Source organism: Globicephala melas, chromosome 17 (assembly GCF_963455315.2).
Source record: "Globicephala melas chromosome 17, mGloMel1.2, whole genome shotgun sequence".
NCBI lineage: Eukaryota > Metazoa > Chordata > Mammalia > Artiodactyla > Delphinidae > Globicephala > Globicephala melas.
Genome location: NC_083330.1, coordinates 9,244,255 through 9,270,226, shown reverse-complemented (window position 1 = coordinate 9,270,226; position 25,972 = coordinate 9,244,255). Strand labels below are relative to the sequence as shown.

Below are 25,972 nucleotides of genomic sequence, written 5' to 3'. Positions count from 1 at the left end.
CCGATGCAGGAGACACGGGTTCGTGCCCCGGTCCGGGAAGATCCCACATGCTGCGGAGCAGCTGCGCCCGTGAGCCATGGCCGCTGAGCCTGCGCGTCCGGAGCATGTTTAAATAGAAGATAAAATAAAATTGACCTCCAGCCTCTGTGTTGTATATTTTTTTTCCTGTATTATTTGTTTTTCTGAATTGTTTTCATTGCATCATGTCCTTGAGGAGCTGGCTAAGGACTGTGTCCAAATCTACGGGATGGGAATCAAGTTTCTGTGAACTCTTTGCCCTATTTTTCTGCCAACTTGAAAGGAAAAAGGGAGAGTTAAGAGTATGAAACTGTTTTTTCATTTTCCTCCACAGAGGCAGTGAATTCAGTTACACTCCTTTATTTAAAATATGAAAGCCCTATAGTTTTAGTGTATGAAGAAACCTTGATAAGTCCCTCAGTTTTTTTTTTTTTTTTTGCGGTACGCGGGCCTCTCACTGTTGCGGCCTCTCCCGTTGCGGAGCACAGGCTCCGGACGCGCAGGCTCAGCGGCCATGGCTCACGGGCCCAGCCGCTCCGCGGCATGTGGGATCTTCCCAGACCGGGGCACGAACCCTCGTCCCCTGCATCGGCAGGCGAACTCTCAACCACTGTGCCACCAGGGAAGCCCAGTCCCTCAGTTTTAATGAAGTTTCTCATTATTCTAGTTTTTGTATTTGAAATTATAACAAATTAGTGACTTTTGTGAATTCTAATAACTTTGGGAGTACCAGCTACTTTGGTAAGTAGTGTTCACGTGGATTATCTCACTATTTTCTCATTTTAGAAGAAACTGAGATGTAACGAGTAAGTAACTATCCTAAATTGCAGTTATGAAGGGGTAGAGCAAGAATTGAACTTGAGCTGAGCTCAGGGGAGCCTGCACTCTCAAGTGAACTCTACTTGCCCCATCTGTTTAAAACAACCAACTGTTAACCTCTGTCTATTCTATATATTCTTGTGAATATATAGAATCTTATCTGTCACATGTGAATATTCCTCCTTATATTTTTGCTCTATGTGATACGTTTTTTATTCTTTAATTATTTTTATAGTTTTCCTAAATACTTCAGTGTTTTCAAAATTCCACTGACACTCCCTGCTCATTTCCCACTAAATGCAGCTTCTTTTGTAAAATTCACTGAATCAAGTGTCAGTTTCAGACTCCGCTCTGCTCCTGGTAGCTACTACCCTGAAACAAATGTGTAATTTCTTCCAGTTTAGTTTTCTTATCAATAAAATGGGGTAACAATAGTTACCTCTTAGAATTTTCGAGAGCGGGAATTGAAATGATGCCATTAAACCCCAGAAAAGTGGCACAAATATGGTTGTAATTTTGTTGGAAAGTACACGAAAAATGTAAGGAGAAACCTACTCTGTTACAAAGCAGAGTTAAAATAAGCTGTAACTTTTTATATTTATTTATTGCTAGTGGTGGTACAAAACAGGTGCCTTTCGGTAATGAATATTCACCCGCAGGCAGTTTTATTTCTGCCGTGGACTTTATGTGGTTTGTTGGAGAATTGCTGGTAGCAGTTTACGTCATTTACATAATTTATTTATGTCAACCAGACTTTTGAATGTATTTATCAGTGGAAAAGTAATAATCAAAGATCCGGGTGTAGAGCCTTCAGTTTGCAAAAGTCAAGTGTCAAAAGTATGAGGGCAATTTGTGCATCTTTATGAAAGTCATTTTTTTCAAGCATGTGGATCCAGCTGGTTTAATCATGTATTAATTTATTCTTTCGTTCAACACATGTACCTATCTCCTAAGTGCCCAGCACTCTGCAGAGATCAATAAGCTGAGGAACCTGCCTCTATTCCCTAAAAGATCCCTTTTATTAAAAAAAATAAATTTATTTATTTTTGGCTGCGTTGGGTCCTCGTTGCTGTGCGGGCTTTCTTTTAGTTGCGGCGAGCGGGGGCTACTCTTTGTTGCGGTGTGTGGGCTTCTCATTGCGGTGGCTTCTCTTGTTGTGGAGCACGGGCTCTAGGTGTGCAGGCTTCAGGAGTTGTGGCGCATGGGCTCAGTAGTTGTGGCTCATGGGCGCTGGAGCACAGGCTCAGTAGTTGTGGCGCACGGGCTTCATGACATGTGGGATCTTCCCAGACCAGGGCTTGAACCCGTGTCCCCTGCATTGGTAGATGGATTCTTAACCACTGTGCCACCAGGGAAGCCCCCAAAAGATCCCTGTTAATGAAGCTATAACTTTTATTATTCCACGGGAAAATAAAATTGTTATTTCTGTATTGGAGCTCCTATGCTGCTTCTGGTGTTTTGCTTGAATTAGAATTAAAAGGACTAGTTTTCCATCTGAGGGAACTATAAAAAAAGTAATGAACATTAAAAATGCTAGTAACACTTATTCTGATGCCCCCTAAGAAAGGAGAAGGAAGAGAAATTCATCTTATAGAAGAGAATGAATATATCAGGATCTACAAGGTGTCTTTTTTTCTTACTGCTTTTGGAATCTGCTATTTAGGTCACCAATTATTTCTTTGTTGGCAAATTTACTGACTTTTTTTCTTTCTAACCTCTCTGTTGCATTTAACTCTTAGTAACATTCTCTTTTTTTTTTAACAGTTAGGGAAAGTTTCTTAAATGCAGAAATGACAGGGAGAAAGAAAGAGAAAGAGAGGGAAACAGTATCAGAGAGAAAGAAGTGAGGAGTAGAGCAACACAGATCCCTTTCCCTCCCTTCTGTACGTTGTGGTGCCAGATCTTCTGTGGTCCAACCAGATCCTCTCTTCCTCCAGCCATTCGCAGCCGTTGACGTCCCCCAGGGCTTGGAATTTCACCCTTTACTTGGTTTTTTAAACTTGTTTTTGCAGTTTCTCCTCCAGATCATGACTACTTCGTGATTACAGTTCTCATGTTCATTCCAGTGTCTCTCAAATGCAAAATTTGTCCTTTCCTTTCATCTGAACTTTGATTCCACATTGCTAATAGATTTCTTTAAACTCAAAACAAATATACTGTCGTTTTAGAAAAACTGAGAATGCTGAAAATCATGGAAAGGTAAATTGAAATATAATAAATTTTAACTGTAATTTGATGTCAGTATTCTCCACAATACACTGGCAATGTTTGTATTATTTGTAAATGCAGAGTAACCATTATTGGTGGTTTTTTTGGAAAAAAAAAGAAAATGCGGTGCTTTCAAACCATATTTTGCCAAGACCTAATATCCAGGCAGACTGTTCCACAGGCTATCCGAGTGTATACCACCGTTAACAAGGTCGATTTTTGTTGTTTTCTGTTAGTACAGTATAGAAATGTTCCTTTGTATCTTTTTTCTAGGAGAGAAAATAAAAACCAAAAATTTTTAGTTATCTTTAATATAAACCTGCACTAAAAGCTTGGATGAGCAATTAATCTAAATAACTTTCCCTATTAAGAGAGCAGCAAGGCTGACTACCACTCGTTATGCCCATGTATGCTTTACCCAGCACCCTGCAAGACACATGTTGAGAAAACATGACCTCAGAGCAGTTAAATACATGCCAAGACCGAATGGATAGTAGGTGGTGGAGTCAAGGTTTTCCTGAAGCAGCAGCAGCCTGCGAATCAAGCTCTTCACTACATAGCATGGCCTGTATGATCCAGTTGTCACCAACCGGTGAGGTCCAAAGAGAGCAGGGATTTTATTCTGCCCACTGCTATACCTCAAGTGCCTCACTAAGTGTGTGGAACATTGCAGATGCTCAAAAACATTTGTAGAGTTAATTCATCTGCTTGATTTCTTTTCTTCCTTATTCACAAAGACTAAAAGGTGGATGTTTCAGCCTTCTATTGCTAAGTAACAAACCAACCCCGAATTTAGCGGCTTAAACCATGGCTGTTTATTGTAATGCGCCACTTTGGGCAGGGCTCAGCGGGGATGGTTCGTCTGTGCTCCACGTTGCATGAGATGGGACCATGGCTGAGGTCAGGCTATCTGAGATGGCCTCTCATCGTCCAGGGCCTCTCTCTGCAGAGATTCATTATTTAATAATCCTACATGGTCTCTGGATCCCAAAAAGCAAAAAGAGAAGGTCTCAGGCTTCTTAACCAAGCACGGTGTCACTTCCATCAAAGCGAGACAGGAGGCCAGCTCAGCTTCAAGAGGAAGGAATCAAATGGACTCCACCTGCTGGTGGAAGGAATGACATGTGCACACCAGGAGGGGCGGCATTGTTGACAGCTATCTTTGGGAGACTCTTTACCACAGGAGACAAATAAAAATTCCTCAACTTTGAATTTGTGACTAACTCCTATCACCTGAGATCCTGCATGAAGTGTGCTTTTAGCTTTTACAGCTAAAAAGATACCCCAGGTTAGAATCCTGACATAATACATGGCAAGGGCCCTACATAATGCCAAGACTTTCCTATCGCTCTTACAAAATGCTTACCATGTATGCTATCTGTAGATAAGTTTTATTTTATTTTCCAGTTACTGGAAAACTACTATAAGTGGAGAGCAGAATGTCCAGAAATAAGTGCAGATCTCCATCCTAGAAGCGTTCTTGGCCTTCTGAAGGCCGGCTACGTCGGCGTCCTGAGAGCCCGAGACCCCACTGGCAGCAAAGTTCTGATTTACAGAATTGGTAGGTCACACACAGCACTTCCTCTTTTTTATTTTTCTTGACTGCCATATCGTGAAGCTTCCATGAGTTCATATTTAAGAATTTAGCTTTTTAGGTTTTAACTTGGGTTTCATTTAGTCTTTTTTAAAATTTTTTTAAAATTTTTTATATTTTCTTGGCTGCGCTGTGTGGCATGTGGAATCTTAGTCCCCCAACCAGGGATCGAACCCGCGCCCCTTGCATTGGAAACCTGGAGTCTTAACCACTGGACTGCCAGGGACATCCCTCATTTAGTCTTTAAGGTCCCCCAAATAGAATAAAACTGGACGTTGTGAGAAAATTATCCAAAACCAATGAAAATCCCACTTCCATTCTTCCACACAGTTAACTATATAAAGTAAGAGGAAAAGAAAACACAGAAGAGAACTAGGTGGAAAAGGTAAAAAAGATCAAGGTAAAGTGTTTCAAAAATTCAAATAAGAATTCTGAACTATAATAATACAAGCTCCACGAGAGCATAGATTTTGTCTGTGTTCTGTTCGCTGATGTTTCCCAAGCACCGAAACCAGGGCGTGGCACATGGTAGGTATTTATGAGATATTTTTGGAGTGAGTGACAGAGTGAACGGTGGTTGGGTCCTGCCCCAGGCTGCGGAGCGAGGGGCTCATTCTCCAGGTGGAGGAAGGGGAGGAAGGGGCCGTGGGAAGCAGCACCCAGGCAAGTATTAAAGAACCCCTGTTCCACGTTCCCCTCTTTCTTTTTTTTTTGTTTGTTTGTTTGTTTGTTTGCGGTAAGCGGGCCTCTCGCTGCTGTGGCCTCTCCCGTTGCGGAGCACAGGCTCCGGACGCGCAGGCTCAGCGGCCATGGCTCACGGGCCCAGCCGCTCCGCGGCATGTGGAATCTTCCTGGACCGGGGCACGAACCCGCGTCCCCTGCATCGGCAGGCGGACTCTCAACCACTGCGCCACCAGGGAAGCCCCCGCTCTTTCTTTTCACTGCTTCCTCTTTTCACCCCTAGGTCTTCCTAGTGTTTCCTGGAGGCTGGAAACCTATAACTTCTGCCCCTCCCTTCGACCTGTGTGTGATTAAAAATGGCACGAAACGGAGGGTTCACACTGTCCCCAGCATCCTTTCCTGGCCCGGTTGGAATGACAAAGATAACCAACATTTCATGAGCAGAATCTTATGAATTATCCTCTTACGGAAACTTTCACATCTGTAAATATTCTAGGGAACTTAAAGATATTTATAGATTTGCTTTTCCTGCCTGCTTATAGATAAGATACCTGCCTATAACTCAGCACTTGGCTGTCTTGCAAGAAGATCCTGCATTCAGTTCTTGAAAAGGTAGCAGAAGACTAAGTAGAATGATTCTGTTTTTCTGCTCCAGCTTCTGTGTCAAATACAGCTGGGTTAATCGTGAAGTCGTTGTCTGTAAGCCAGACATTACAGGTGCTCTTCTGTCCTGTCGTTGCCTCACCGGTGTTATGGGAAGTTGCATGAGGTTCCCCGAGTTCCTGAGGGTTAGAGTTGCCAGATTTAGCGAAGTATCTGTGTTTTATGTAGCAAGTGAAACTGTTTTATGAAAACTACAGTGTCCAGTTACATTTGAATTTCAGGTAAACAATGAATGATTTTTTTTAGTATGCATGGGGCATACTTAGACTAAAAAAATATATCCAGTTTATCTGAAATTCAGCTTTAATTGGGCTTCTTATATTTTATCTAGCAACCCTACTCAGGGGTCCCAGGAGCACAAGATGGAAACCTACAGGTGATTCCTTCTGTGAGTATCCTGGCTCTGCATGCCTGGCTGGAGGTTTTTTGGGGTCTCCTCATGTTAAGAAGTAAAAATGAGACCTTAATAGTGAAAAAGCAAATGTGCTACTTTGATCAGAAACACCTTAACTAATAGAAGTCAACAGTCTTCTATTGTTTAGCGAGGGCCTCTTTTTGTTTTAACATCTTTATTGGAGTATAATTGCTTTACAATGGTGTGTTAGTTTCTGCTTTATAACAAAGTGAATCAGCTATACATATACACACATCCCCATATCTCCTCCCTCTTGCGTCTCCCTCCCACCCTCCCTATCCCACCCCTCTAGGTGGTCACAAAGCACCGAGCTGATCTCCCTGTAGCCTCTTGCAGTTATTAATTTATAAGTGTACTGTTTAACTCAAAGAGATTTTAAGATCAAGAAAACATATCAATTTAGTGACGGTCAGACAGGAGAGTATACAGCAAATCTTCTGAGTGTTATGTAGAATAACATGTTACTCCAGGGCGAAAGGAGAAACTCAGAAGAGTTTTATGAGTAAAATGAAAGAATAGGATACATTTATATTTATACATTTTCTAAATTTAATTGATTTAATGGGAGGAACTAAAAAAAGGAAGTCTGTGGTAGAGCTTTTTGGGTAGAACGTTAGCATAACTCCTTCCCTGGTACCATCTCTGTGCAGTGTAAGCAGTGAGAAAACGCACAGAACCTTTTCCTCCAGTCCAGCAGGACAACCGAAGGGGAAACTAAAATTTTGCCATTATTGGCCTATAAGCCAAAGGATATAATCTTATGCCTTTTGAGACTCACTACTGTACTACAGCAGCAAAAGTAAAATTCAGCAGCGAGCATTAAGTTTTGACTGGCTTGGTTCTCAGGAACACAGGTTCTAGGGCATGCTGCCTGGGTCGGAATCCCAGCTCTGCTACGTCTAGCTACATGGAAAGCTGTGCAGCTATAATTCCATCTTCTCATCTGTCAAATGGGCATAGCAGAAACTTTCCTCATAGGGTTTCTGTGAGCATTAAATCTTGCAATACAGTATATATAAAATATAATTAGAAAATTACCTGGTATGTACTAAGCACTCAATAAATGTTAGATAGTTGCTGGAGAAGGAATTAAAAATGTACGGCAATCTTTTCTTTTGCCTTAAAGGAGCCCAGAGTCTAAACCAGCAATGTCCGATAGAACTTTCTATGATGGTGAAATTGTTCTCAGTAGCTACTAGCCACACGTAGCTGTTGAGCACTTGAAATGTGGCTATCGCAACTAAGAAGCTGAATTTTTATTTTATTTACTGTAATTATTTTAAATGTTAATTAATTTAAATTTACATAGCCACATATGGCTAATGGCTACTATTTGGACAGCACAGGTCTAGACAACTATGTTGGTGGGCTCAGAAATTTAAGTCAGTCACTATTTTCTGAACTGCAGACTTTCAGTCATTCTGTTCATATTTTGCACCATTATAGCTTTCAGCCAGTGTCTGAAGTCGTACAGTACACGTGAACTGGTTTATCCATGGATTGATTATTCAGATTCTTACCAGGAATCTGAGGCTTTTAAAACTAAAGGGCAATTCCATTGTACCTTTCTAGGAATACCTCTAATTATCCCTCCTGTTTCTTCATCTCTAGATTTTTCCTTGCTATTACACACTATCCATTAACATTTAAATCTGTTAGGATCAGCCATCCAAAAGCTCCTTAATCCCGTAAGACCCTCCAGCCTCCACCCTAGCCGTCTCCCCACACTTCATTCTTAGCCACATTTTTAGAGTTAGTTATGTTCACCATCCACATTTTCTCACAGGTCCTCTCAACGCCCCCTGGTCTGGTTTCACTGCCACCTCTCTGGTGAAATGACCTTAGCAAATCATCGGTGACCTTTTCACCAAATCTAGTGGATGTGTTTAGTGCTATTTCACTTGACCTCTTTACATAGCAAACCTCTTCCTCTTTTTTGAGGTATTTGCCTCCCTTCTCTGATGCCACATACTCCTGGTGTTTTCCTCCAACTTAAACTGACTGTTTCTTCTTAGTCTCCTTTGCTGGCACTACGTATTCTACTGTAAATTCCGAAATTCCTTAGGACATTGGCCTTAGCCTCCTCTTCTTAAGCTACTTACCTCTCTACCATAACAGAGAGAAACGTAAGTCCATGGTACTCCCTGCTATATAGACCTATAAGCACAGAAACTCTGAGATTTGTATCTTCACCCCCATTATCTCTTTGTTCCCAAAGCTCCGTACGACCAGTTCCCGATCTCAGCTGTATCCAACTGGACATCTCACAGTCACCATTCTAACGTGTTCAAAACTGCCTATGATCCTTCCTTCCTTAACACTTTTCTTCCAGTGTTTCCTATCTCAACAAATGGTACCACCATTCTACCCAGTTGTTCAAGCCAGAAACTTTGGTATGTTTAGAATTTTACCATTCCTTAGTCATGAATCTTTTTTTTTTTCTTAACCCTTCATCTTGTTAGGTATTGCATGAACCTTGTAATCTGAAGATTTGCATCTTTTTCCAGCTTTGGAAAATTTTTCTCTTCTGTTACTATTCCTTTCTCCTCTGTTCCCTATTCTCTGTATTATTGCCTTCCAGAACTCTAATTAGTTGGGTTTTGAAACTTCTGGATCTAGCTGCATGTCTGTTAACTTTTTATTCATACATATTGACTCCTGGGTCTTCTGTGTTGAGATTGAGAGACTTCCTCAGCTTGATGTTCCAAACCATTATTCCATCGTTGGCTGTGTCTCTTCTGACATTTATCCCATCAACTGAGATTTGCTTGGATTGTCATCTTTTAATTTCCAACATCTCAACTGATTCTTTTTCATAATAGCCTGTTCTCATGACAATAGCCTATGGTATCTTTTTTTCCTCACTGAAACAATTTTGTTTCTTTTAATGTTTCTTTTGCTTTATTAGCTGTTTCCTTCAGTTTTAGTGCCTTTGTCTATTGAGTTTGGATCCTCTCTTCTTTGTGTGTCTGTGTCTTTAAAACTATTAAAATTCTTAGTGGTTGCATATCTTTTTTAAAGATCACCTGCTTGCCTATCCATTACTGTCAATTTTGCATGACGTGGCCTGCCCCAGGACTGGTGGGGGAGGGGAGAGGACAAGAACTCAGTAGCTCCTCTTCTTAGCACAGGTATTCCTTGTTTTTCCTGGGTGTGGGGAGCTGGCTACCCTTCCGAGCGCACACTACTTTTCTAGCCTATATGGACGTGCCTCTCCTACACGCTGCTCGTCACGGAGGGTGTCAGAGAGACCCACCTGCCTGTCTGTTCCTCGCACATTTCCCTTAGCAGCAACCTCTGTGGTTACGATGGGGCCCTAGTTATTCTTCATAATTCAGAGCCTTGCTTTTCCCATTTTCAATACCTTCGAGCGTGGAGCATACCCAGAGGCATTCCAACCTTCAGCTGCAGTTCCATCCTGCTGTAGTTTGGGCTGTAGCTTCATCTGGCCATCAAATCCAGGCTGCATTTATTCTCTTATTTTCTCCGTGCTCTTAAGAATCTGTTCTTTGCTAGGGATTTGAGGGAGGGAGGGAGGGAGGGAGAAACAGGCACGTGTTCTTGGACCACCAATTTGACCTGATACTCAATTCATGATCTTTGTACGTGTTTTATTTCTATTGATCCTTTAAGTCTAAAAAGAATTCGTTTCCTTTTGTAAATCTTTCTGATTCTTTACACAGTGCTGAGATATGATTTTTTACATTTTTTTTTTTTTTTTTAGCACACTGGGACCCAAAAGTTTTCACAGCTTATGATGTGTTTCGTGTAAGTCTAATCACGTCCGAGCTTATTGTACAGGAGGTAGAAACACAACGGAATGGAATCAAGGCTGTCTTTGATTTGGAAGGCTGGCAGTTTTCTCATGCTTTTCAGATGACTCCATCTGTAGCCAAGAAGATTGCTGCTGTTCTTACAGTAAGTGTGTATTTTAACTGTTCGGCACAATACTTAGTTATATGTTAAAGAGAAGGGAGAGTACATTTATTAGAAAATTAAATACAATTTTAGAAATGATACGTAGAATTCAATAACGGTAAGAGGAAGTAAAGTGTTATTAATTCAAAAAGAAAGAATGTTGCAACAAACTGTGAAAATATGTTCAAAATTTCTAACCACAGAATTCATATATTTAAACAATAATGTGGTGACTTTATCTTTCAGTCACTAAAATTTTCTTCCTAAATTAAAAATTGACTCAAAAAATAATATTTATAGCAATCATACAACAAAATGTCATGTAGGTTTTGGTTGATACAGATTGATACAGTTGATATACAGGTTGAAAGATTGATACAGTTCTTTCCGGGAAAAAAAAAAAAAGTTTTAAAAATGGCCATCATCTTTGACCCAGTAATCCTGCTTCTGGAAACCTAGCCAAGGAATAATCTTAAATATAGCAAAGACTTTGTGTATAATAATAATAGCTTACTGTGTGCCAGGTACTTTGCTAAGTGTTTCAAGTGCATTACCACTTAATGGCTACACCAAAGCTTATGACATATGACTATTAATTTTTCCATCTTACAAATTATTTTACTATGTCAGAGAGGTGACATAGCAATGCCCAAGCATACACATTTTGTCAGCAGTGAAACAGGGATTCCAATCCAGGATATCTGAAGATAAAAGCTGTACTTAGAACCCCCATTGCTTCTATGCATAAAGATAGTTACTATAGCATCAATTTTTTAAAATAAATTTACTTGTTTAATTTATTTATTTTTGGCTGTGTTGGGTCTTCGTTGCTGCGCGCGGGCTTTCTCTAGTTGCGGCGAGCGGGGGCTACTCTTCGTTGTGGTGCGCGGGCTTCTCTTTGCGGTGGCTTCTTTCGTTGTGGTGCATGGGCTCTCGGTGCACGGGCTCAGTAGTTGTGGCGCACGGGCTTAGTTGCTCCGCGTCATGTGGGACCTTCCCGGACCTGGGATCGAACCCATGTCCCCTGCATTGGCAGGTGGATTCTCAGCCACTGCACCACCAGGGAAGCCCCCTATAGCATCAATTTTTATAGAAAAAAATTAGAAACAGCTTATTTGTCTAGAAATAGGAAAAGCGTTACTTAAATAATGGTACATCCATTTGATGAATTATAGCATCAATATTAAAGCTCACAATGTTTACAAAAATTGTATTATGTCAGTGAAACAAAACGGGGTGCAAGTTATTTAGAGAGCATATTAGCAGTTATGTTTAAAATAAAATTATTCATAGAAAGAACCTGAAAGGAAAAATCACAATTGATAACACATCTCTAAAAGCTATGTGCAGAAAAAAAAAAGAGTTTTGCATGAAAGAAACTTGGCAGGAAAAATCTCTATATTAACAACACATCCTTGGGTAGGGAAAATACTGATGGGGTTGTTCTTTGCATCCTTAACATTTTAAACCTTAGAAAAAAGCCGATATTACTTTGATGTGAAAGACTTATACCTGTGTCAAAAGTTTAAAAGTGTGTGTTTATTGTACTATTCTTTCAACTTTTATGAAAGTTTGATTTTTCTTCCTCAAAATAAAAATTTGAGGGGAAAAGGTTAAGTATCCAAATGACTCATTGATTTTTCAAAAGCACATTTATATGTGATTGGGGAAGATATTTTCTGTGTCCTGCTTATGAAAGATGTAGGTATTTCTTAAAATACTTGGCCTAAACTACAAGGTGCAACCTTTTTAGAGACCTTTTCTTAATCTAGGGACAGTGAACTATAAAGCAGGCTATTGTGTTGATGGAATAATTTTGAAAATAAAATCACACTTTAGGTATTGCTGTAAGTTTAGCAAGTGTTCAAAGAAGGGGCTTGTCGATACGATTACATATTGATTTATGCTTTGTTATTAACAAGACATTTTCTTTATTTTCAAAGGATTCCTTTCCATTAAAAGTTCGTGGTATCCATTTGATAAACGAGCCAATAATTTTCCATGCTGTCTTTTCCATGATTAAACCATTTCTGACTGAAAAAATTAAGGAACGGGTAAGTAAAACATATTCAAGTCACTATTCTTCTGCACCAAATGTTCCACTCCTTTGTTATTTAAAAATTGCTCTCTTATTTCCGCCCCTCCCCCCAACACACACAGCATTGTCCCAGTGTTTTGAATATTTATCTAACAACCCAACTACTTCTATAAAATTTCTTTTTAGTTTTGAAAAATCAAGTTAGTGAGGCTGTGGAAAAACTGGACCTCTAACACATGGCTGGTGAAACTGCAAAATGATATATTCCCTGTAGGGGGCAGTGTGGTCATAGTTATCAAAATCACAGCCTTCACATTTCTGGGATTTTTATCCTACAGATATACATGCTCATAAACAAAATTACATATACAAGGGGATTCATTGTAGCAAAATATGGGAAACCACCCAGTTTTCATCATGAGGGAGCTGGTTAAATAAACTGTGATGCACCTACACAATGGAACACAGTAAGATTTGCAGGATGTATTGTGAAGGGAAATAAGAACATGCAGAATCGTGTTTACACTATCTTTTGTATAAAAAGGGAAGAAATCAGAATCTATAGTTATATGGGCATAAAAGTTATTTTTAAAGGATGTGCAAAGAAACAACCAAAGTGGTTACCTCTATGGAACAAAAGAGAGGTACGGATGGGGTAGCTGAGGATATGGTTGGGAGCAAGACAGCTCACTGTGGACCTTTTATCTTGTTTTGATTTCTAGCCGTGTGAATGTATTACCTATGTAAATAATAAACATGCTTAAATTAGACACGTGTAACTGAAAACCATAGTACCCAAGGTATGTGACTTAATGTCGTTAGTTAAAGCAAATAGATTTGATTTTTTTTAATTAATTAATTTATTTTATTGATTTATTTTTGGCTGCGTTGGGTCTTCATTGCGGTGAGTGGGCTTCTCATTGTGGTGGCTTCTCTTGTTGCAGAGCACGGGCTCTAGGCATGTGGGCTTCAGTAGTTGTGTCATGCGGGCTCAGTAGTTGTGGCTTGCAGTCTTAGTAGTTGTGGCTCGCTGGCTCTAGAGCACAGGCTCAGCAATTGTGGCGCACGGGCTTAGTTGCTCCGCAGCATGTGGGATCTTCCCGGACCAGGGATCGAACCCGTGTCCCCTGAATTGGCAGGCAGATTCTCAACCACTGCACCACCAGGGAAGCCCAATTTGATGTTTTTTACCTATCTTGCAGAGTCTTATCTCAGGTGAATATCAATATTACTTGGGATTTTTCAAGTGTTGACAACAGAGTGTGAGTTCCCAAACTGGCAACCAGTCTTCTGCATGAATCTGTAGAGGATAATTTTTAGAGCATTTATTTAGACAAACGTTGGCAACATCTAATGCATGAACACAAACAGGTTTTAAAGGCATTGACAATTTAAATATCAAAAACTATTTAAATAGAAATACTGGTAATGTGAGTGATAATAGCATATTTGGAATGTTACAAAGTATATTCTTTCATACTAAGAAAATGTAACATCTTGCATCTGGTCAGAAAATGACGACTCTAGAGCTTCTTTTGAGGTTTTCCAGTAGGTATTTCTGTCTGTCTTCAAGAAGAACTGCCCCTATGGAAGATTCTTTTATTCTTATAAAAGCCGGGTTTTTTTGTTTATTCTTTTTTTCCTCTCTTCAGTATAGCTTGACAATAGCTGGCCATCTTCTGTTGAACGCTGACAGACATAAAAATAAGTATTTCTATTTTGGGTTATATTCTGGACCAAAAAAATGAATACAACAATAAACTGAACCTAATAAACAGGAGAACATGAGCAAGAAGAGAAGAAAAATTTTAAATTGAGAAGTGAAGCATTTCAATGAAAGTTAATTGACATGAAACAGACTTGCCAAAATGGGGAAGGCAGGGAGGACCAAATCTAGCCACTTTCTCCCTTTAAACATTTTGGCAGTACTCTATGAATGATTTTATTTCTCCCTTCCTGAAGAGATGGTTGAATTTCTTTTCAATTAGCTGGTAATATTTCAGACATTTCAGAAAAAAATCAAGGATTGGGACTGTAAGGTTCCTGAGTGCAAAGAACTTGTTTCATTCATCTTTCAGTCTTCATATCCTAAGCACATAGTAGGTGCTTATTAAATGATTGTTGAATGTACAGATGAATCCTAGCAGATGAGTAAAGGTATTTATGTATTTATTTTTAACAAGATGTGCTTTTAATCAAAGGTTCCAAGTCTTTATTTTAACTTCAGGACATTATATGATCAATTTTTATAGTTTAAAATGTTCAAAAATTTAAAGTTCTCAACACAACAACTATCATAATTTCTCTTAATTTTTTATTAGCCAAGACTGTCTGTCAACTGTACCACATAAATTATTCCCTGCGTACCTGATTGTGTGCTCAGATATATGCTTTTATTTAATATGAACTAATAAAAGGAAGAACATTTTTATCATCTACAGAACCATCCCAGGATATTCAATCTTTTGCTAAGAATCACCTGTACATTAGGGAATAGAATGTATAAAATGATTTTATTTAGAGTTTTAAAAATCTACTTTTGAAAGAAAAAAGAATGGCTTTTTGTAAATATTGTATAGTTATAAGGATGCAAATATAAGAGAACAGTAAATTGATCAGATTCAGAAGCAGCACAATCTAAACATAAGTATAGTTATTAGCTTCATAAGCAGAGGAATAAAGGATGTATCGGTAGTATCTATACATGTGCTCCTATCTTAGAAGTGATGAGAGCATCTTATCTTACAGTGTTGATTTTCCATTGGAAATGCATCTGATATACTGAGAGGCAGAGGGCATACCTTCTAAAACATTTTGGCTGTTTCAGATTCATATGCATGGGGACAATTACAAACAAAGGTTACTTCAGCATTTCCCAGACATTCTTCCAGTGGAATACGGTGGTAAAGAATACTCCATGGAGGACATTTGTCAGGAGTGGACAAATTTTATAATGAAGTCTGAAAATTATCTCAGCAGCATTTCACAGACCGCTAAAGGAGAAGAAGTTATTTAATGTGAGAGACTTCCTAATTAAAAATACATGAGTAAGATCCTACCTGGTTATATGAATGAAAGAAAAAGAATCATTAAACTAATGCTTTTCCGATTGATTTTTTTCAATGTAAAAATCTTCTAACTTGAGCAACATGGATATTTGGGAAATTTCTTTACTTTTTAAATATCTTTTCTTTACCTTTAAAGTAATTAAATATTATTATACCTTAAAAGCATAGAAGAGGTTCCTGATTTTTGCACTTGGAAGAAAGTTATCTCTAAAGTATCTTTTCACACGCACTTCGGTGTGTTTCTCAAAAGTTTTATTTTAAACAACTTTTCTGGTCACACTGGTTTGATTATAAATGAATAAATATTCACTGAAAAGAAATATTAGCACAAATCAACTGATTATAAAAATCTATTCACACTCATTTTGGGTGCGTGTCAGATAGACTATAATTCAGATTAAAATCTGAATACAGTTTTATATAGTTATTTCTGTGGGCCAGCAAGGTAGTTCACCTCAGGGAAATTCTATTTTACCATATTTGCACAATAGAAACTTTTGATTGAAGAGTCTGTACGCCATAAACTCTTATATGTAGCATCAATAGGTCTCTATGAAATTATTCATGTTGATACAGTTAACTACATAGAGATTCAGAGGTGGAATAATATTTGGTTGCCGTATACGTGGACTCTATTTTTTAATCGAACAGTAACACAACTACACAAGGGAGAGGAAATGTTTACATTTTAAAATCACTGTCAACTACATCTGGAACTTTTCAGATTATGCATGAAGAAATTTGGGTTTTACTGTATTATCAGAACATTCTAGCCAAATCCTACAATTCATATTTACTTAAAAAAAATCAGGAGTTAAAATGTGCTGTTTGTACTGTAGCTATGTTAAAGCATATTTCATTTATTGAGAAAGATATGTCAATATAGCTTTCAACTTATGACAGTTTTTATAGTATTTTATAATTTTTAAATTTTATTTTAAACTTAAAAATGAAAGAACACAGTATACAAAATTTGTTAAACATTTTTTAGCTTAGTTGGGTTTCAACATTAATCATACAATAGTATCTTTGTGAAAGAATATGTAAAGGGTGTTTTTCTTTATAAGAAAATTATTCTAATCAGATGAGCTGATACTTATGATTCTCTGTACGTATATCTGTGAAAAATTGAGAGTGATTGTGAATGTTCTTTAGAGAACGTGTTTGATTTTGATTTAGCATTGGGAAGGTAACTTTATATTATAAATTTAATTTAAAATATTAGATCATGCCTGTTTTCTAAAAAATGTCAAAATCTTCTTTACAAAATCATACAATTTAAAATTGTATAATTAAAAATGACAGCAGAATAAAACTATTTAAAAAGTATAAATAATAGCAACAACAAAAAGTTCTAGTTTACCCAACTTTTATTCCTAGAAGATTTACATCACAAAGTTCCACTTCATTCACATTTGGGTGCTTAAAACACTTTCTTCTGACTCTGTGAAGGAATGATTACTTTAGCACAAGAATAAAGGATAGTATTTTAAAATGTCTTTTAAATATGATTCATTGGTGATGTTACTGACAGTAAATAGAATTAAAATAAGTCAATCAGTAGAAGTACATTTCATTATAGGACTTTGAATATTTTATGAAATGCAGCGATTCACTGAAGAACATTCAAAGAACAATGTAAAATGAACGGGCAGTTTTATAAGGTGGCAAGATAAATAGCTATTGAATTGTCTCTATTACTTTACTGTAATTGCACCAGAGGTGCCTTTTAAAAGATTAACTCTAACGTGTGCTCATTGTGTTACTGAACTGCCCGATAATTTATTTGTTTTAATATTGTTCAAAACAAAATAAAGATCTTTCACGCAAACTATAGCTGTTTGTTTTTCATTTTTAAATATGAATATTAGGCATTCTTTTTCAAAAACTGCTTTTCCTTACAGAAGAGGTTAAGAAAAAAGTATCGCATCTAGCTGTCCATGACAAAAATGCCAGTGTTTTCTTTAAATGTTTCAATTGCAGACTGGCTTTCCTGCTGCTCAGTTCAATACCATCTTGCCCTGTCTTCTTGTGCTGAAAGGGACCCAAAGTTAATTTCATAAAACTAAGCCATGCATACTTCAGAAGTTAAAACTTCTAAGTGAGAAAAGCCAGAGTGTGTCACTAAATCAGATAATTGGATTCTGAAACTGCTGTGAGCCCAGATCACGATTTCATTTGTCAAATTATGTTTTTCTTACAGAAATAACACGTTCTAGAGCAAAGAATATCTTGTCTCCCACCTAAATTAAGCCAGTAGCTCACGAAACAGGTCAGACATACAGACAAGCCCAAAACTCAACAAACTAGTAAGGCGGTGTTGTCTGAAACACTCCTTCCTGGCCTGTGTGTTGAATTTTGCCCCACCTAGATGCTGTGGAGGAATTAGGAGTTACAAAGATTGAACTAGAATGATGGCAGTAAAATAAGGATTGGCAGCAGTGCCTCCCCACTAATGTTCTGGTTGGCAAGGGCACATCCCATCCTTCTCCCTCCCCCAGAGCTAGCACTTGATTGACTGCTCGCCTCTTCTCTATCCAAGTCAATCATATCAGTCTATTAAATATCTACTTTTGATAACACTGTACATTGAATTAAGTACTATAGTGAATAGAAAAACTAATTGGATGCTAACTAGAAGAGAGAAAATACTTATCCAAAATAGCCAGGTAGGACTTCCCAGGTGGCAGAGTGGTTAAGAATCCGCCTGCCAATGCAGGGGACATGGGTTCGAGCCCTGGTCCGGGAAGATCCCACATGCCGCGGAGCAGCTAAGCCCGTGCGCCACAACTACTGAGGATGCGCTCTAGAGCCCGCGAGTCACAACTACTGAGCCCGTATGCCTCAACTACTGAAGCCCTCATGCCTAGAGCCTGTGCTCCGCAACAAGAGAAGCCACCACAATGAGAAGCCCGCGCACCACAACGAAGAGTAGCCCCTGCTCGCTGCAACTAGAGAAAGCCCGTGTGCAGCAAGGAAGACCCAACGCAGCCAAAAATTAATTAATTAAAAAATAAATGGATATTTAAGGGAAAAAAACCAAAATAGCCAGGTAAAGTGCAGTACGGGTTTCTCCTGGTATCTGAGAGTAGAGCTTTCCTACCAAACCTTGCTTAAGCCAAAATGGGGTAACACTAACGGATGCACAAAATAAATAGAAAGCACAGGTGCTCATAGACACAGTTCAAAGCTATGGATGCTGAGATGCTAAGTGTGGTTCCAGGAAGGAGCGTGGCAGTGTCACTCTCACTGCTCTGGGTGGCGCTGCCTCTATAATGGCTTATGGCAAAACAAACCCTTTAGCCTTTTTTTGTAAAAGCAAAAATCCTTGAGGGATTTCTTTCGGTTAGTGAAAACAGGTACTAATGTAGGTTTTTGCAAAAGTGAAGTGGTGTAAAGCAGCCTTTCGAAAAGCAGCGGATACCTGTATAGTGTAAGAATCTTTAGAGTGGTTGCAATAAAGTGCTTTAGGAGTTTCACAGAAGGAAAGATCATTTCCACCCAGGGATCTAGAGGATGTGTTTTTAGCGGAGGTACTATTTGAAGCACAGCCTGTAAGAAGAATGGACTACCCCAGAGAGCAATCAGAAGTGAGGAGAGGGAGGCTAGTCCAGGCAAAGAAATAGCATGAGCAGAGACTCAGAGACCAGAAGGAGTAGGTCACGTCTGAGAAGTCGTACGTAGGCCTATATTTTTGGAGGGAGGGCAATGCTACAGGAGCGTGGGCCTTCTGCCTAGAAGGATGCTTGGGAAACAAAATATGGGAAGCCTTGAATGTCAGCTGAAGGGCTCTCAAATGTATGAACTGCTTATTTTGTGCCAGGCCCTATTTTAGATTCACATACATGTGTCACTCAATCTTTGCGGAAAAAAAGAAGTAAGTGGCATTATGCCTGTTTTTACAGAAGAGAACTCAACTCTGAAAGTGTCCATTCCTTGCTCAGAATCACAGGGCTAGTAAATGCCAGAATCATACTGAACTCGGCCGGCCTAGCTGTAAAGTCCACGCTCTCTGCAACACCACCATGCTCCTAATAGACCCAATTCCACAGGCCACAGGGCTCAATGGCCACCAGGTTCTATCAGTCCTACCTGAAAATATCTGACCATGACCCATTTCTAAGGCTAATCATCTCTCATCCTACCTGCTGTCATAGCCTCTCTTGTTGGACTACCAGCTTCTCACTGGTCCTGCCTTTATATACCCCTCCACTGCTGCAGTTATTTTTCTGCAAGATTTCATTCTCTGAACTTTCGCCAGAGCAACACCGCACGCGGGTAAATTACTAATTGGCACCTGAGGCCCTTCACGATGAGGCCCAATCTGTTTTCCCATCCTTATATCGCAGGACTCCTAACCCCACGTATACGCTAGGCACACCAACCTTTTTTTTTTTTTAATTGGAGTATAATTGTTTCACAGTGTTGTGTTTCTACTGTACAGTGGAGTTCCCTCTGTTATACAGTAGGTTCTCATTAGTTATCTATTTTATACATATCAGTGTATATATGTCAATCCCAATATCCCAGTTCATCCCACTCTTCCCTTCCCCCCTTGGTGTCCGTTTGTTCTCTACATCTGTGTCTCTATTTCTAGGCACACCAACCTTTTCCAAAAATATCACCCTTTCTACACAAGACCTCTCAGAATCAGCAGCAAGGGGAAGGGGGGGGGAAGGGGCAAGGGAGATGAAGTGTGTGTATTTTGTATCCTGGCCAAAATTCCTCAGAAATTACTCTAATCCCTACATTGTTCGGAGACAAATTATGTTTGACGAGATCAGCAAACACTGACCTTTCTCTTCTGCCCAAACCTGCTCACAAGGTCTCCAGTTTCCTGCTCTACGGCTCATGAGTAATTAGCTATGATTAGAACCACTTGTCATGACTGGTTAGGCAAGGTTACAACTCTTTGTCCTCCTGAAACTTGTTGACTGCGGAGAAAAGCATTTCCTGTTCGGATACCTGACTGAGACTTCTGCTTGCAGAACAACCCCCAGAAGCCACTGTTCACCCCTTTCCATGAAGGTCTAAGGCAAAACCTCGTGAGTGAAACACCCTGATAGTCAGATCCGGGGAGCTGTCTATATTGCAACAGCCAGAATAATCAACCTCTTTACTTGTCCAGTTTTTGTTGTTGATAGAAGCCTCCCAATATTCCCTGACAGGTAGGCAGGTGCCCCGTCTGGAGTCAACAGAGAAGTTCTGGGGAAGGTTGTGAGCAACTGTTTTACCTCAGCTGGACTCAGCCCATGGCCACGGGAATGTTACACAGAACTGATGTGTCTGAGCCTCCCTTGGTGGACTCTGACCTCACGCAATCACTGTGTCAGACTAACTTTACTCCTGCACACCCAACACACATATACACACAGTACAGCACCAATGAAGAAGATATTCTAATGGCCAACAGATGCATGAAAAGATTCTCAACATCACTAATTATCAGGGAAATGCAAATCAAAACCACAATGGGATATCACCTCACGCCTGTCAGAATGGCTATCATCAAAGCAATGACAAATAACAAGTGTTGGCAAGGATGTGGAGAAAAGGGAACTCTCATGCGCTGTTGGTAGAATGTAAATTGGCACCGCTACTATGGAAAAATGTATGGAGAGTCCTCAAAAATTTAAAATAGAATTACCATGTGATCCAACAATTTTACTTCTAGGCATTTCTCCAAATAAAACAAAAATACTCTTCAAAAAGATATGTGCACCCCAATGTTCACTGTAGCATTATTTACAATACCCAACACGTGCAAGCAACCTAAGTGTCCTCTGACAGATGAATGGATAAAGAAGATGTGGTATACATATACAATGGAATATTACTCAGCCATAAAAAAAAAGAAATATTGCAATTTGTGACAACATGGATGGATCTAGAGAGTATTATGCTAAGTGAAATAAGTCAGACAGAGAAAGCCAAATACTGTATGATCTCACTTATATGTGGAATCTAAAATACAAAACAAACAAAATGAAAACAGACTCAGATACAGAAAACAAGCCAATAGTTGTTCAGAGGGGAGGGTGGTGGAAGGGCAAAATAGGTGAAGAGGGTTAAGAGGTACAAACCTCCACTTAAATAAGAAATAAGGAGAGAGGGAGGGAGGAAAAAAAAAAAGAAAAGAAATAAGCCATGCAGATGTCATATACAGCATAAGTAATAATATTGCAACAACTTTGTAGGGAGACAGATGGTTATTAGACTTACTGTGGTGAACATTTTATAATGTATGCAAATATCAAATAACTATGTAGCACAGCTAAAACTAACATAATATTGTATATCAACTATATTTCAATACAAAATTAAAATAGAAGTCTTTTCTTCTAACTCCCATCTATGGGTCTCCTATTTCACCCTTCTTTTTAGATTATTATTACACATTCCTGCTTCTTCGTATTTTTAGTAACATTTTATGTTGGTCATTGTGTTTAACTAATAGAGGCTCCAGGTAATACCTCCCGTCAAGTGATGACTCTTCCTTTCTTTTGTCAGATAGCATGAAAGGCAAGTAAATCCAATCAGGTTTTGAGCTGGGCTGCAGACTTAGGAGGATTCAGTCCATCTCTGGTTCATTCCTATTCTTCAGGATTGGTCCACTTGCGTTTTTGGTTGGTACCCTGGATATTTTCTTTTTTCTTAGCCTTGAAAATTCTGCCTTTTGCAAATCTAAACTTAGTTCCTACCCTTTGCAGATTCAAAATATGGCAAGTGTCTGGAAGTGGAGTTCTGCTGTATGTTTGTTTCAGGCTCCCTCCCCCTCCAATGGGACTTTATCTCCAATGCTCTGCAAGACAACTCAATGTTTCACTCCCTTTCCTACTCAGCCTTTCTAGTCTCTGGTACCATTCCAGAACTCGGCACATGTCACGTGTGCTGAGCTATGAGCATGTACTTTATATTTTCCAATATTTTTCCCAGTTCTACACAACTGCAAACAGTTCCACTGATTTTTCTTTTGGGCTAAGTAGTATCTCTGTTTGGGTTAAGATATATCTCTGTATTTCTATCTTACCTATGTGTATATGTATAGATATTTACCATTTATATCCCTTTTTTGTCCATTTCTGTTCTTGGGCTGTAAACTTCTGGTCTAGATTTGATATGTACACAGTATTATCTAACACTTGCTTAAGGATATTTAATTTTAATTTGGAGCTTGGTCTTATGGTTTTGTTTGCTTGTTTGTCTGTTTCCTTGGGGGAGAATTTTCATTAGGTGAAATGTTACCATTCACCTTCTCTGTTTTCTTCTGAGTAGTTTTGTGTTGGTTTGATTCTTTTTAAAATAGGCCTTTTGGGGAATTCCCTGGCAGTCCAGTGGTTACTACTCTGTGCTTTCACTGCTGTGGGCCCAGGTTCGATCCCTGGTCGGGAAACTAAGATCCCACAAACCGCATGGTGCGGCCAAAAAACAAAAACAAGGCCTTCTTTAGACCCTTCCTAGTTGAAAGTGTTTTATTGTGCCAGTACACTGAAGTGCAATTCCTCTAACAGACGCTTTTAGTGGTGGCAGCTGTGTGTATGTGGAGGTGAGGTGGGGCTGCTGGCATGACTTCTCTTCATTTTTCCCCTTACCTCCTTCCTCCCCTTCATCGTCGTGCCTTTAAAGGACACTACCCCCTTGTCAATGCAGTTGCGTCCCCCTCAGAAGCAATGTTTATCTGAAGCTGCCACCTCTGGCTCCTTCCTGAGAGCCAGTATTATAACCTTCCAAGACCCAGGCTGTGTTCAGTCTTTTGGCACTTAATGTTTGACATTTTCTCTCAGGGTATGATTTTGCCTATGCTATGTCTATATCATCCAATACTCTTTTCTCTTTTTCCAAGATTCTCTGAAGCCCTGCATCTTCTACTCTCAGCATCTAGAGTCTTGCAGCAGTGGAGGAAGCTTGTTCCTGCTGGAGTTTGCTACTTACCAAATTTTCTGGTAATTTGATGTTTGTGATACCCTCCAACTCCTAGTATCGCATGAATCATGTGTAACTTTATTTGTACTCTTTGTACACCTCAATGGGTTTTTTTATTAAGATGTGTGGACAGATTCTGGTTCAGGCCGTTGACATCCTCTGGACCTCAGCATAACTTATCTGTTGTTTCATTTCTTTAAAATTAATTAATTAATTGATTGATTAATTAATTTTTGGTTGCATTGGGTCTTCGTTGCTGTGCACAGGCTTCCCCTAATTGCGGAGAGCAGGGGCTACTCTTTGTTGCAGTGCGTGGGCTTCTCATTGCAGTGGCTTCTCTTGTTGCAGAGCATGGGCTCTAGGCGCGTGGGCTTCGGTAGTTGTGGCTCGCGAGCTCTAGAGCACAGGCTCAGTAGTTGTGGCACATGGGCTTAGCTGCTCTGTGATATGTGGGATCTTCCAGGAACAGGGGTCGAACCTGTGTCCCCTGCATTGGCAGGCGGATTCTTAACCACTGCACCACCAGGGAAGTCCCTGTTATTTCTTATTAAAAGAAATTTAACTCTGTTCATAAGCAGCTCCAACTTATTAATTTTCATGCATCATAATTATCTATTATACAATTTATTCATTCTTTTATTGATAATGATGTAAGTTGCATGTAATAATTCACTATTACAAAAAAATGCTACAAAGAACATACTTGTATATATTTATTCACACATTGAAGCCTTTTTCTAGGGTACATACCTAAGTCTAAAAAGTGTTTGTGTTACAGAATATGTGCCTCTTCACCTTTACCAGATATTGCCTAATTGCTCTCAAAAACAGTCGTAATACTTTACAATTCTACCAGCAGTGTTAAGAGAATTCTTATTTCTCTACACCCTTGACTTAGGTTCACATTTTTGTCATACTGATGGATGTGACATATTATCTTGTCTTTAATCTGCATTTCCCTGATGACTAGTGAAGGTCTGATTTGTCTTTTCATATTCTTTTCCAATTTTTCTATTAGGTTGTTTTTCTTCCTTGTTGATTTTAGTTTTTCAGTATGTGCTAGAAATGAACACTTTTGAAATTCTTTATTTTGTAAATATATCTTCCAAGTTTGTGCCTTATCTTTAATTTACTTAGTTACACAGAAGTTTTCAAATTATAACATCATTAAATCTACGTTTTTTTCCACTAAGATGTCTTTTTTAAAATATAATGTTGTATGAAATCCTGCTGACCACCAAAGTCATGAACATACACTCCTATATTTTCTTATCAAAGTATAATATTTTGCCTTTTACATTTACATCTTTACTCACCTGGAGTTTATTTTTGTATTTTTGCCAGGTAATACTTTAATTTTTTCCTATGTGGAGAGTCAATTTCTCCAGTACCACAAATTCACACTTACAAAGGTTCTGTTCAATCGTGTTCAAAACCAGCTGAGAATGTGAGGCCTTTCACAACATCTTTTACCGCACCCATGGAGCTTATCACTCATCATGCCCTTCTACGGCAGCATTATTTTCTTGCCAAACCAGACTACATATTGCATTCACTCTTCTTGAAATACGTTCTCTCCACAAGTCCTGTTCTCTTTTTTCCTTACTAAATTGTAAACTTATGAAAACAGACTTTGTCCAATTCGTCTTTGCATCCTCCATACTTGCCATTGAGTTGATTTTCAAACACTCTTCAATTTTATTCTGAATTTGACCCTTATAGGTGGGAACGCTCACCTAGTATAAGCCAAATCTTTATATTTTTGGTTTTCACTCTGTCTTTCATCTACTTTCCCACCAAAATATGCCTAGTGTTTCTAAATCTCTTTTAAAATTTTAAACAGAAACCTCAAAAAACTTCTAATGACTAGGAACCCCAGTCATCCTTTCTGCCCCGTTTGTAGGACACTCTGTGCTTGGGGTCAACATTGAAGTTAGGAGGCACCGTCTGCGGGCCTGGCCTGGCCTTGCCCCTTTGCCGCGATGCCAGCGGTGGGCCGACCCAGCTCGGGGCTGGGGCGGTGCGTCCGTGGACGTGTTCGCATCCATCGTCCTTCCCTTGTCTTCCCTTCGTATAGTCCATAAGCCTCGACCCTGAACACAAATGGCAAGATGTGGAAATTACCTCCTAAGTCACCGTACATCCTTGTATGGAACGCTGGGGTGTCAAACTTGGCTGCCAGCCTTCCTAAAGACGATTTTAGCAGCTCCCGACGATTTTAGGCAGGGGCTGCCGATGGCGCAAAGTTCTCAGGCGACTTCTAGAACCTCTCGCCAGCTTCCCCTGCTGCCAGGTTACCATTTCGGTCAGGCAGAGACCCTGCGGTTCCCCTTCGACCGCTGGACCGGGCGCCCCAGTTAGCTCTGGGTGACTTAAGGTCACGTCGAGAAAACAACTGAAAGGGCAGATTCGAGGACGCGGAGACCGCCCCGTGCCCACCCGGCACTTTCCCGAGTCTCCGCAGGCGCGGCGGGGCGCGGCGGGGGCGGGGGCGCGGCGGCGGCGCCGTGATGGGGCGAGCAGGGTCTCTGGCACCCAGGAGCCGCCCGGCCCTGGCCCCGCCCCGGCCCCGCCCCGCGGCAGCCGCGCGCACGCGCCGGGACAGCTTTTCCCATAGGCCCCTGCGG

General features: G+C 39.7%; 1 protein-coding gene across 5 annotated transcripts in view; it reads left to right on the top strand.

Annotated features, from left to right (window-relative positions):
• Nucleotides 1–23,342, top strand: part of TTPA (alpha tocopherol transfer protein) — a 65,685-nt gene extending 42,343 nt beyond the window's left edge. Inside the window, exons 2-5 of one of the 5 annotated variants that reach the window (XM_060287412.1) lie at nucleotides 4,453–4,606; nucleotides 10,123–10,316; nucleotides 12,260–12,370; nucleotides 23,266–23,342. In XM_060287412.1, coding sequence (XP_060143395.1) covers nucleotides 4,453–4,606; nucleotides 10,123–10,316; nucleotides 12,260–12,370; nucleotides 23,266–23,274 — 468 coding nt within the window. In that variant the 3' untranslated portion in view covers nucleotides 23,275–23,342. Of the gene's footprint in view, nucleotides 1–4,452; nucleotides 4,607–10,122; nucleotides 10,317–12,259; nucleotides 12,371–15,181; nucleotides 17,288–23,265 lie in introns of those variants that run through there. The other 4 variants (XM_030859667.2, XM_060287413.1, XM_060287414.1 and 1 more) reach the window with 4 other exon arrangements.
• The last annotated feature ends 2,630 nt before the right edge of the window (nucleotides 23,343–25,972 follow it).